Below are 12,147 nucleotides of genomic sequence, written 5' to 3'. Positions count from 1 at the left end.
CAATACGTGTATTAATCATTAATGAACAGTGCCATCACGTCTTTGTTCATGCACTTTTTTTTCTTCTTCATTACAATCTGTGACTAAAAGACAAACATGTCTGTAAAAACCATAGATAGTGGTAAATGGTAAAAACACACGTCTGATTTTTTTTAATCTCATTTTTAACAAGGGTAAAAAGCACTTCTCTGTTCAAACGCTAGACGTCAGTAGAATAATTTCTTGAGTTTCCTTGATTTTTTTTTTCTTTCTGCTTGCCAGGAAATAAAGTGAAACTACAACTGGCTCAACGCTAGACTGGCCTGCTTTGTTTTTGGTTTTCCTCGGTGTTTGCCAGGTAAGAAGAAAAATAACAGGCGTTTTATTTTATTTTTTCTGTTATATGCTGCGTAGGAGTTCGGTATTACAAATAACATGGTCTAATGTGGACTTTGATCAGACTCTTGTGTTTAACCTGCCAGCTTTGCTCCAACTCTTCTTACATTAAACATCCGACTCCTGTTTATTGCTGGGCAGCGGGCAACAAAATACAATTTGTAAACGCACAGATAGGCTACAAATGGCACAACGACACGTGCAAACCCCTGCTGTCCAACGCGATACTGTATGTCCTTTTAGAGCAACTGACAATGTTTAACTTGTTGAAACTGCGATAGTGAGCTGCGTATTTACTAAACTACTGCTGTTGTTGTTGCATTGATTTCACTTTAATTTGCCAGGACATGCACCGGTCTTCTTATTGAACTAAAACTGAAAAAAACTTCCCACTTGACACTTGCATAAAATAATTTTAAAGTCAGTATTTTTGACATTGTATGCTTCTACCTACTCCACTGAGGGATGGCCATACTTTTTAATTTACTGTACATTAAACAGGGCAACACTTTACTGTAAGTCTAGATACATTTAATAAATGTTAGTAATCAGATAGTTAATGTAACCCAGTGACAAAAATGGGTTAACATAAATAAATAAATGCCCATAACCCTAAATAGGCTATCGATATCCCTGTGAATAGGCTACATTCTCAGTTAAAAATAAACGTTCTACTTTCAAAATCTTGTTGAAAAGTAAGGAGGTCTATAAAGTATATGCATGAAAATAGAGCTTATTAAAGTCAAAGTAATCAACATGCAGCAATATTGAAGAATAATGTTTTTTCTTTTTTTTCTTTTCTTTTTTTTTTAGAAAATAGTGGTTGTTATCCATTAGTCAAAAAAAAAGAGAAGAAGTATTAAGATCCTTTCCTTTTGTCAAAGAAGTTGTAGGCCTTCCACCACACACACAGATAATGCTCGACTAATAGTACAAGTTAATTCAGAGTTGAAGTTTAAGGGACTATAAAACCTATAAACAGACTTTGAAGTAAAACGTGTATGTGCTTATGTGTCTGTTCAGGATGTCGGCTGTAAAGAGGACAGAGGGGAGTGTGCAGGTGCCCAGCTGCAATGCGCCGCTGTTCTACGCACAGAGTGAACCTGCTGCAGGAGAAGTGAAGATGTCAGTTTTACTTCTTCACGGCAAAATGTTTTCTCACCAAAACTGGCTCAACATCGGCACCCTGGACATTCTGGCCAGAGCGGGCTGCCGTGCGGTCGCCATCGACCTGCCAGGTGAGTCTGAGGGGAGACGAGCACGGCCCTTTCCAACTACAAGTCTGGCCTATACCAACCTGGCAAAGCAGGCACATCAATCCTAAACACCTTTGGCATTTGGTGATTTTATGACTTGGTAATATGCAGGAAAGTTTGTACCTAGAGACTCCCAAAGTATGAGAAAAAAACAACCCTCTCTCTTTTTCTCTCTTCCTGGCCCCTCCATCACCAACCGAACTTAGCAATACATTCACCTGTGATAAGCACACCCCTAAATACCCCTGAATCTAGCCATCAGTCCGCCACATTGAGCTTGCAGGCAGTACTTGTGCCCCCCGCATCAGGACCTATAGCCAATCAGAGCAGACTGGGCTTTGTGGAAATCTGGGTTTAGCTAAAACGGAGCATTTCAGACAGAGGGTGAAAAGAGATTCAGCAATGGCACTGTGTGAGAAATATAAAGTTTTTTTTGGACACCACACCATTGTAAACAGTTTCTAGAAGAAAATCAAAATACAATTTTGAACCTGAAAATGAGAATTATATGTGATCTTAAAACCGGAGAAAACTGGTCCTCAGGCATTGTTCGGTAGCTATGAGGTGTCTATCTTGTTTTCGATGATTTTTAAGTGGATTTATGAACCGGTATTCACAAAGGAATTAGAGAATGATGTCACCTTTAAGTGTAAGTCACGTTGAACATCAAGTCTGTGTGTTCAGATTTGGACTGTTTTTGTGAGAACAATAAGGACTGCTACTTTTTGGATAATACAAACTGGGTCAACTAATCACTGGTATTTTAAAGCTCCTAAACTCCTCCGTCCGTCTGTCCACAGGCTTTGGTCGATCGAAGTCAGCCGAGGCCCCGGCGGCGATGGGAGAACTGGCCCCTGCAGGGTTTCTGAAGGAGGTGTGTGAGCAGCTGTGCCTGAGTCCTGTGGTGATGATCAGCCCTTCCCTCAGTGGGATGTACTCGCTCCCCTTCCTCCACCAGCACTCGGCTCTGATTCAAGCCTACGTCCCTCTTGCTCCAATTTGCACTGAAAAATTCACAGCAGCGCAGTACCAGAGTGTAAAGGTATACAGTCTGACATATCCCTTGTAGTTTTTATTTTATTTTTTAAAATTATGTGTGCTCCTGGTTTTCTCTTTAAAAGGAGCAACTGTGCACGTCAAACCCACTTTTTTTCACTCATACCAGAGAGAGCTTTTCCCGTGCTATGACTTTAATTTAAAACCAAACAGATTTGATTAAACCAAAATGATAAGAGAGTTTGCAAATCATTCCTCTGAAAAATCTGTTGTGTGTCTCCTCCAGGTCCCTTCTCTGATCGTTTATGGTGACCAGGACGTTCAGCTGGGAGAACTGTCATTCCGCAACCTGAACAGTCTGGCCAATCACAGCGTGGTGGTGATTAAAGGGGCGGGTCACCCCTGTTACCTGGACGACCCGGACACCTGGCACAAAGCTCTAACCGACTTCCTGAACGGGCTGTGATGCTGTGAAGACTTTCAACAACACAGTCACGTATAAATGATTCAGAAATACATTGATCATTTGTAATGTGAGAAAATGAGGCGACGACACATTCTCCATCATGAGCTGATTTTGACATGAAACTGAAAATCAATACTGTTCTAACTGTGGGAGGAGATGAACTTTCAACAGTAAAGTAAAACGTTTTGAGGAATGCAGTAATTCACTTTGCTGCAGAGTTATAGCTCTCCCCTCCATAATGCAGAGTCTACCTGACCATTATCATGTGTTTCATTTTGGAAGTACTACAGACTGTGCCTAACACCCTTGGTAAATATGGAGATGTTTTAACTTTCTTAAAGCAGAAGTTGTAGGGGGATACCGATTATCTCAGACTGCATTTTCAGTTCAAAATGTAAAAAGCAAAATAACTTGTCACTTACTGACATGAAAGTGCTTTAAAACAAAACAAACATTGACATCTAACATAATCCAAAATAATCCATTTGTTGTTATGTAATGCACTATGACTGTATGTAAGGTTTTAGTACTCACTCGACCAACTATGCAATCCCACAGTAACATGAACATCTTTCCTCTGTCAATCGTTTCCTTTAATTCCATGAACCCTAGTAGGCCTACATGTTCTATACAAATGAATGCCACACGCTGAAATGAAGTGAAAAATATGAACATTATTTAATAACTGATTCTCTGTAATAAACAATTTGAAAATATTTTACAAGGAGTCACAGACACAATATTTTACAAATTTTGCCCTCTTCTTTTCTTTTCATTTTTTAAGCTTCATCTGTACAAAAGAATGGAGCAACATGGACCAGTGCCAAGAAAAGAAGGAGCTAAATCTTCCACGCACACCAACATTCACACTCACACACGTACACGAAAACTCAACAAACTAAAAAGAAATTAAAAACATTTTGATTTCAGATCTCAAACTTATCAACAGTGCTGTATTCCTATATATATACTATATATATATAATTCTTTTAACTTCACTTAAAATTCGACTGATTTTATAATTTTTTTCTCTAAATGTTGCTGTTATTTTTCACACAATTGTCAAACAGGGTCACATAGCACCAGACTACAGACTACAGAATCACATACATACATGTCTTTCCCACAGAGACGCACCGACACAGATGCAGCGAGGGTCGGGAGGGGGCAAGAGGCTTTATGAAAACCATCCCCCTACTTAGTCTAGGGTCCTGTCCTAAAGCCGACCCTCCTCCCTTTTCATCCCCAAGCTGGTCCAATTTTCTATTTTTTCCTCTTCTTTTTTTTTTGGCAAAAAGTACATTTGTCAAACCACAGAAATTGCGTGTCCCTTTAAGAAAACATTTTTCTGCACGCACAGACATCACCACATGAATCCCATGTGACCTTCAGGCCTGTGCTGCTCTGTGGAGACCCACTCCCTGAGCTTTCCTCTGACATTCTGCCCGCTCACCAAAAGAAACAAAAACAAAACAACAAAATAATCGGGAAGTGACGTCCTTGGCTTACTACTTCTGCCTGGTGTTTGACATCTTTTAGGAGGGCGCGAATATGTGCCATTACATGTTTGCTTATAGGTCAGTGAGTGTGCTCGCATAGTGTCTCAGTGCAGGTGAAACAACTGTGGGCCTACATATTTAGTTTACGTGTGAGACTGTGTGCAGGTCGGGAGAAGAGAGGAAGTAGCAGGGGGTACATTTCCACAGGCACGTGTAGCGCTCATTTACAGACAGTGAAAACATGGATATACAGACAGAATTAATGGCACATGACGGAGACAAACAATTGCCAGAAAAGTGAAATTGCATTCTGCGTCAGATGACCCAGCCCTCAACACCGAAAAGGAGCCAACTTTTTAATATCAGATTTTTTTTTTTTCAGGGTCAGACTGGCTGCAGTCACTGTGCCAGCATGTTTGTAACATCAAATAGTACCAACAACTGTACAGAGTGTGTGTCGTCAAAGTTCAAATAGTTTGCCCGAGCCGTCCCACATGAGCAATACAGCGAGGTTTGGACTTGGGTGTGAACATCAAAGGCGTTTGAAATTGAAAACTCCCACGTGCTTTTAAGCATTTAATCAAACAGGCATCGGTCAATAACAAATAATTCCAAGATTTATAAATACCAAAGATAGAGCTCACTATACTGACGGCAGAACACCAAGAAAACCCAGCGGGAGAGAATGTTTTGGATTTTCATATTTGTGTGTGTGTGTGTGTGTGTGCGTGAGAAAGTGTGTACATGAAGAGGGGTGGGAAAAACATCAGAGCTCCGTACTGTGTAACACTAAGGCATTTAGAGAGGCTTTGTTAACTATGTTGCATTTGAAGCAGAAAACACTGATGAACTACACATTCTTTTGGACACCTGTGCTCCCTTAGATTAATATTTAGGCAGACTGATGGTCAAATATGGAATATTTTTGTTTCAGTAAATCTCCCCTCGTTTTTTTTTACTCCACAACACTGGACTTTTGTCGGTTGAAACATAGGAACAGGAAAAACAGCTATGCTGCCACAGCTGTCAGTCATCCCTCACACACTCATTTAAAAACACATACCCTTTGAGGGTTCTTAATGCAAACTAACATTCACACACACAAACACATACGATTCAGGCAGAACTATAGCAGTCAGGTGGCCCTAAAAACTCTCTATGGCCAGTTTAGTCGCTGTATACTGATAGTGTATCATAGCTCTATACATGGCTTTGTAAAGGAACGGTATAGTAACTCCATATGATGGCACAGAAGCCACAGCCAAGAGGACAAATACATTAAGCTAGAACTGGTCTGTGCCACGGCTCTGTGGAAAGCTATTTCTATAGCCGACAGATTGGGTCTCACTGGCTCCTGTATTATCGGAAGCCTCAAAGACGGCTGCTCTATAAAGGTACTATACAGTGGCTCTACTTTTACGCAGCCCATATGGTCCAAAACAAAGTGCATCAAGGCACTATGAAACAGAGTGGCTCCTAAACATGGGAGTCTAAATGAAATTTCACACATCGTAATGATGAATTGATGAACTGTGACGGATTACAACCAGACTACTACTGCACGTGATTCACCATATTTAGTTGCCTGTCTTCTGAACTTTTGTTGGAAATGTTAAATAAGCCCCTATCCCCCAGCAGCGAATGATTCTGAAGGTCGAACAGCATCAGTCAAAGGTAATACAAGCCCATTTAAAAAAATTATTGAAAAGCCACCTGGAACTAGTATGAGATGGTCATGAGGCAGAGATATTGTGTCTGTTGTGTGAACAGGAGTAAAGCACATATACAAATCGAGATTAGGAGCATTAGTAGAGGTTACTAGAGGAGCCTCATAAGGATTGGCAGAGGTGAGCTTTCCCGTCAGAGAGCACAGGAATTATTTTTTTTTTCTTTTTTTTTTCATCAATCCAAACCGGAGGTCAGCATGGTGGATTGATCATAGAGGAGAATACACAACATCAACAATGCTTCAAATCTGCAGTAACTGAACACTGATTCATTATGTACAGCCGTCAGTCACAAAGTCAGAAAGCACTAGAGTTAAATAGCAAATATAAGAGAAAAGTGCTTCAAGGAATGCGATTACGATCACGTAATTACGACACTCCCAGTGGACGTCTTTTAAAAGCATTAATCTGTAATTAGGCGCCGCACATAATGAATCAGCATTCCGTTTCTGAGTGTCTCCTCTTCCTCTCATGGTTTATCCTGAATTTAAATCAGAACCCATTCCCCCCTCCTCGTGTTTTGGCCATACAAATAAGACCACATGAAAGTCTATCTCATTTTGGCAAGTAGATATAGTGCATAAATTAATTCATGTCTTCTTTTTTTCTTTTTTTTTTAAAGTTAACACCTAACAACTTCCTTTTCAAAATTACAAACTAAATATACTGTATGTTTGGAATACTCATCACTCTAGCAGTTTATACTTGATATTTTGTATACTCGACAGTTCTATTTTTTTTTTAAATGTTATTTTCTTTTATGGTGGCTATAACTGGCTGAATGGTCCACACAGCCTCTTTTCCGAGAGGCGAAGGACAGAGCGGCGAGACTCCCCGAGATGGAGGAGAGAAGAAGGAGGAGAAGTCCTGCCATCTGTCTATCTGACGGACAGATGCGAAAGGCGGACGGTCAAACCTCAACCCTCCCAAGAGGTGGGACGAGGGACATTGGCCTGTCCTCTGTCCCCATCCCTTTCTCTAGATGGTGGCAGGTGGCAGGGTTGTCATGGTAACAGTTTGTTTTTCAACTCTTTTCTGACGTTGCCTCTTTGATGAGCCAGGTGGTCCAGGCACCACCCATTCTTTTTCCTGCAGATGGAGGTTTTAGCTGGCTGAGGACACAAAAAATGCCCGGCAGGTTGTCACTAAGCGACGCGGACTGAAGCGAGCTGGGTAGGCACGGCACTCAGGGCTTCCGACTTGCCGTGACAGGGAAGTCCCATTATTACCTATGACTATAACAAGGGGGAGGGGCTTAGGGGGTCAATGGAGGGTGGGAGGTGGGCTCAGAGAGGTTGGCAAAGAAGCTCGGCAGGTCTTAAAGGAGTTGTATATATGGAGGATGGAGTTAATGTGTTGGAGAGAGAACGTGGGGGCTGACGGCTGGATAAAGCAGAAGCAGCTGAAGGAGCAGTAAGGTGTAGAGGGATGGACGGAAGGAGTGGCCTCGTCCACAGTCTGACGTGTTCTCCTGCAGAGGAAAAATTTGAGCTTTAAGTAACACATTTTGTATCTAGGATATGTGTTTTAATACTGCATGCCAATGGAAATTGCATCTATATTAAAGCTGCTTTGTAACTTATATTAGATCAATTGAAATGATGAGTAAAACTTTTTTTGTTTAATTCTGTCTGTCCACATGCTAAACCTGTTTCTTTGGAAAGGCAGGTGGATACAGGTCTCTTCATTCACACTTACTTTGTCAAAGTGATGAATTGCGTTTCACTGTTGAGTGTCACAAGAAATCAAATTCTTCACGTTTGAATCAAAGTGAATGGTTAATTTGCAAAAAGAAAATCTATGCATTCACTTATGTTGTTAAATCGTTTTAATTCCCTTAACTGTGCACTCAAGGGAAATTAAACTGGTGTTGGTTTACTATTTGACCAAACTATATATTAGTAGTTGTTTGTTTATATTTGAAACTCTTACAGATAGGTTATTGTCGAAGCAGGTGGCGGGTCCTTTTCGATAGCGTGCCAAAGGCATATCTTCACATGGATTTTCCTCCTTGACTGAAAATTTCATCAATTAAGGAATATTTTATTTAAAATACCATGAATTTCATTTTTTCCCAAACACTGATTTCTTCACTTGCACTCAAACACGGGCAAATAAAAGAAACTGGTCATCATTTCCGGCATCATGAAAAAAAAAAAAAAACCTTGAAATGAACGTGAAACATCTCTGTTACCATGGTGATAAAGACATAGACTGTAGCCATTAGAGTGTTAGTGTGTGTGTGTGTGTCTCAGTCTCTGCCAGCTGGTGTGAACAAGGATACATTCTTCCTCCTCCTGGGACAGCTTCTCTATTTCGCAAGTGTTGCACGACAGCTTCTCCGCCACCACAAACAGCAAGTTGGTGTTGTTAATTCTCTTGGCATGGATCAGCCTGCAGAGAGAGAGAGAGAGAGAGAGAGAGAGAGATAAAGAGAGAGAGAGAGAGAGAGAGACAACTCTGTCAACAACCCCCACTCTCGCTTACATCACAGGCTCATTTGCTAATGCATCGGTGAGATCCGCGAGACGGTCTTACGAGGCTCATTGAGCCGATGATGTGGCCATTTCATTAAACGCTGATACGGTTTAATCATCAGCATAGTTTATTAGCCTCTGTCAAAGTGCGATTCTTGTGTATGTGTGAGTGTGTGCACGTGCGCATATGTGTGTGTATACGTGTGGTGTGTTTGTGTGTGTGTGTGTGTGTGTGTGTACAGACCTTGAGCAGTTGCCACAGTCCTGCAGTACATTGTAGGAGCTGCTGACATTACTTAAGTAGAATTGGGTCTGGATCATTACACAACCCCGCTCTTGTCTTGGGTCCATTCCTTCTGCATCCACCTCATCTGCAGCATCACCAGAGCACAAAGACGCAAGAGTAACACTTGTCAGTTGGATTGATTTATAGGATCGGATTCTAAAACTGGGAAGTACTGTATAGCTATGTCTACACTTGGGAAAAGCAGGAAAAACCTCTACCCCTTTAACGTTACTTGACACAAGCGTTTTTTTTCTTTTAGTAAGTGATTTTAAATGAACAATATCATAAACCCCCGCCCCCACTCACACACACATTCTATTTTTGGTTACATTTCTTATTTATTCATAAGCGATAAACTTTGAATTGTGGAGAGACCCAGGCTAGCTGTTTACCTGTGTATGATAAGCTAGGCTATACTCGCCTCCTGGCTCTAGTTTCTTACTTGACACACATATGAGCTGATGTTTTCATCAAACTCTTGGCAAGAAAGCCACTTAATATATTTCCCAAAATGTTGTTGTACCTTTCAGCATGACATGCAGAAACGTAAAACACAGAGAAAACATTTCATGACTGAATGTGTCTTTGTTTGCTCCTACCTCTGACAAACCAGCTGTGATAGGCAAGTCCGTATATGAACTGTTGGAACAAGGACCTGTGGATACAATGGGAATGCATGTATTTAGCAGTGATCATGGTGCTGTTTACTAGAAGTACTGATTGTAAAAGTTCCCACTCTCACCATGCGGCCGCAGATGTCCACCAGGCCACGTTTACAAAATCTGCAATTGTAGGCTGCAGATACAACCAGAAAGATAAACATTTAGCAAAAAAATGTATGTCATATCAACGGGATTACAAGTATATTTCTACCAAAACCCCATCTATCTCTCTGTATGCCATCAATTCAGGGCATTGTAATATGGTCTACTACATTAATTATTTAGATTTGTTTCACATTTTGTCCTTTATGTTCTTACCACAAACACTCCTCTGGGTGCTGCTCCAGTATCACTGTTGGGAATCCGTTCACACACAGACTGATAGTCGTAGGACTGCTTGCGGTTGTAGAAGGAGTTGTTGAAGAGAGCATACATCAAGTATGGATCGACATCGCTGAAGAACATTCCCACCTGTGAAGATTAAGAACCACCGGTCACGCTGAGTGGAAAGATTAGTGAGAAACCACGATCGGTGTGAAATTGTATTTTTTAAACTTCACCTTGTTCCAGTCCTCTTTCTGATTAGACATGATTAGGAATCCACCATCATCTATTAAATAACACAAGAGGTCCTGCACAGAGACAAATGTGAGATGTTAAATTGAGGTACAACATTAACAATGCTGTGACACAGAAGATCGAGCTGAATTGCAGTAAGCTCATTAAAAACATGGAGAAAGTAATTACATCGCTGTTGGCTTCGCAGTCCATTTCACAGACCCTGTTTGGTCCACACTGTCACCGAGGTAAAAAAAATAAACAAAGTGAAACAAAAATAAACAAATACCGCTGAAGACTTCAACTCATAAATATAATATTTGGTACTTTTTTAATGCATATTCCGTTGTTACCGTATTTGAGCCTTGATGGCCGTCTGTGTGGTTACTGGCAAGAATCTTGAACTTATCTGTCCAGGCTTCAAGGTCAAGTTTCACTCCAACCACTGGCAGCAAGAGAAGATTTGTTAGGAAAGGTTTTTTTTTTTTTTTTTTAAGATATTTTTGGGGCATTTTTATGCTTTATTGATAGTGTAGAGACAGAATTGAAATGGGGCAGAGAGGGGAGTGACATGCAGAGAACGACCGCGGGCTGGAATCGAACCCCGGTCCGCTGCTGGCCGAGGCCCATGGGGGGGACGCCCTACCAACTGAGCTAAGGGCGCCCCCTGGAAAGGGTTTAAAATGCAAACAAACAAAAAAGCCCAACGGATTGATGCACATATAAATTCACAAACGGATAGATGCAGAGCTGGGACATGTCCACTCAAAGTGACAATAAATACAAACACAGATATATGTTATTGCCTGACACATTTCCCTATGACATATGGCATCACAATGATTCCGGTCTCCTCTTAAAGAGCCTACCTGCAGGTTTGATGGTCTTCCCTCCGACTGTAAACTCCACCGCCGTGCTGACCAGGATCCCTATGGTGTCGTTCTCTGGGTTCAGCAGCTCGTCCCTAGCTTTAAAGAGGTAAAACAAATAGACATACAATAAACAAGCCAGGAGAAGGGTTAGGATCAAAGTGCCCATTGTGAGATATATAACCCCAAGACCAAGAGCATTTTTCACCTGTTCGATAAGGCGCGCGGAAGATGTAGCCCTTGTTGTCAAGACTGCGTCGGTAATAGCTAGCATTAAAGGGCTCCGGGTCTTCCTCCCAGGTTTCTGAAGCCCTGAAGAGATTTAAAGAGCAGACGCGGGAGGCTGTAAATCTGTAAAGCACAAGCCTCGTGCTATATAATATGTGTCTATGTGTGAAACATCTTAAGACTTCACAACTTACTGCTTTAAAAAAAGAAGAAAATAAAGAGAGAACCATAAAAGAAGTACAGAGAGGCCCTGCAGCCCAGACTACACAGACCTGGATGAGGAGTGCACTTACTTGTTGGGAAACACTCTGGTTACACCTCCATCAGTGGAAGCAAACACAGCCAGGAAGCCATATCTAAATGTCAGTGGGACAGAGGGAAAGAGACAAAACAATGAAATCTCAATCTTATCCAGAGTTCGAATCTTAAAGATGTCCGCTCCCTCAGTACTGGCTGGATGATGATACTCACGTATTCAAGTCTTTGTTCTTCCACACTTTATCGACCAGCTGCCTGATGATGCCGGTGTCCAGGATTAGGTTGTGAAGGAGCAAATTGTCACCTAAATGTGATTCAAGGCAGAGATGACCAAAAAAGGGGTGAAACAAGACAGAATATCAGTTGTATCCACATCAGAGGCAGATTTGTGGCAAAACTGAAATACATACAATTAAGCCGACAATGCACCTTTTCTATCATCATTTTTGCTCTTGTATTACACTTTCAAAAATACACTAATAATAACTTA

At 41.2% G+C, this 12,147-nt stretch overlaps 2 protein-coding genes across 2 annotated transcripts in view; one reads left to right on the top strand and one right to left on the bottom strand.

The window, feature by feature from the left end:
• The first annotated feature begins 258 nt into the window (after positions 1 to 258).
• On the top strand, positions 259 to 3,915 carry abhd14b (abhydrolase domain containing 14B). Its single transcript, XM_080027066.1, has 4 exons — positions 259 to 337; positions 1,399 to 1,613; positions 2,432 to 2,673; positions 2,914 to 3,915. Exons 2-4 carry the CDS (start codon positions 1,400 to 1,402, stop codon positions 3,091 to 3,093), a joined length of 636 nt encoding a protein of 211 aa, XP_079883192.1. The 5' UTR covers positions 259 to 337; position 1,399; the 3' UTR covers positions 3,094 to 3,915.
• A 3,498-nt stretch (positions 3,916 to 7,413) lies between these two features.
• The window catches only part of cacna2d2a (calcium channel, voltage-dependent, alpha 2/delta subunit 2a), a gene marked incomplete at its 5' end in the record, with an annotated part of 142,254 nt that continues 137,520 nt past the window's right edge, over positions 7,414 to 12,147 (bottom strand). Inside the window, 14 exons of the mRNA XM_080025334.1 lie at positions 7,414 to 7,790; positions 8,252 to 8,334; positions 8,604 to 8,713; positions 9,041 to 9,167; positions 9,682 to 9,737; positions 9,825 to 9,877; positions 10,063 to 10,215; positions 10,305 to 10,376; positions 10,492 to 10,539; positions 10,656 to 10,747; positions 11,172 to 11,270; positions 11,380 to 11,483; positions 11,693 to 11,755; positions 11,871 to 11,961. Of these exons, the coding sequence (XP_079881460.1) occupies positions 7,668 to 7,790; positions 8,252 to 8,334; positions 8,604 to 8,713; positions 9,041 to 9,167; positions 9,682 to 9,737; positions 9,825 to 9,877; positions 10,063 to 10,215; positions 10,305 to 10,376; positions 10,492 to 10,539; positions 10,656 to 10,747; positions 11,172 to 11,270; positions 11,380 to 11,483; positions 11,693 to 11,755; positions 11,871 to 11,961 (1,274 nt within the window). The 3' untranslated portion in view covers positions 7,414 to 7,667. The remainder of the gene's footprint in view (positions 7,791 to 8,251; positions 8,335 to 8,603; positions 8,714 to 9,040; positions 9,168 to 9,681; positions 9,738 to 9,824; positions 9,878 to 10,062; positions 10,216 to 10,304; positions 10,377 to 10,491; positions 10,540 to 10,655; positions 10,748 to 11,171; positions 11,271 to 11,379; positions 11,484 to 11,692; positions 11,756 to 11,870; positions 11,962 to 12,147) is intronic.

The sequence above is a fragment of the Ammodytes marinus genome (genome assembly GCF_949987685.1).
Source record: "Ammodytes marinus genome assembly, chromosome: 4".
Lineage (NCBI taxonomy): Eukaryota > Metazoa > Chordata > Actinopteri > Uranoscopiformes > Ammodytidae > Ammodytes > Ammodytes marinus.
Note: the sequence above shows the minus strand (reverse complement) of the source record. Positions and strands in the feature narration are given on the sequence as shown.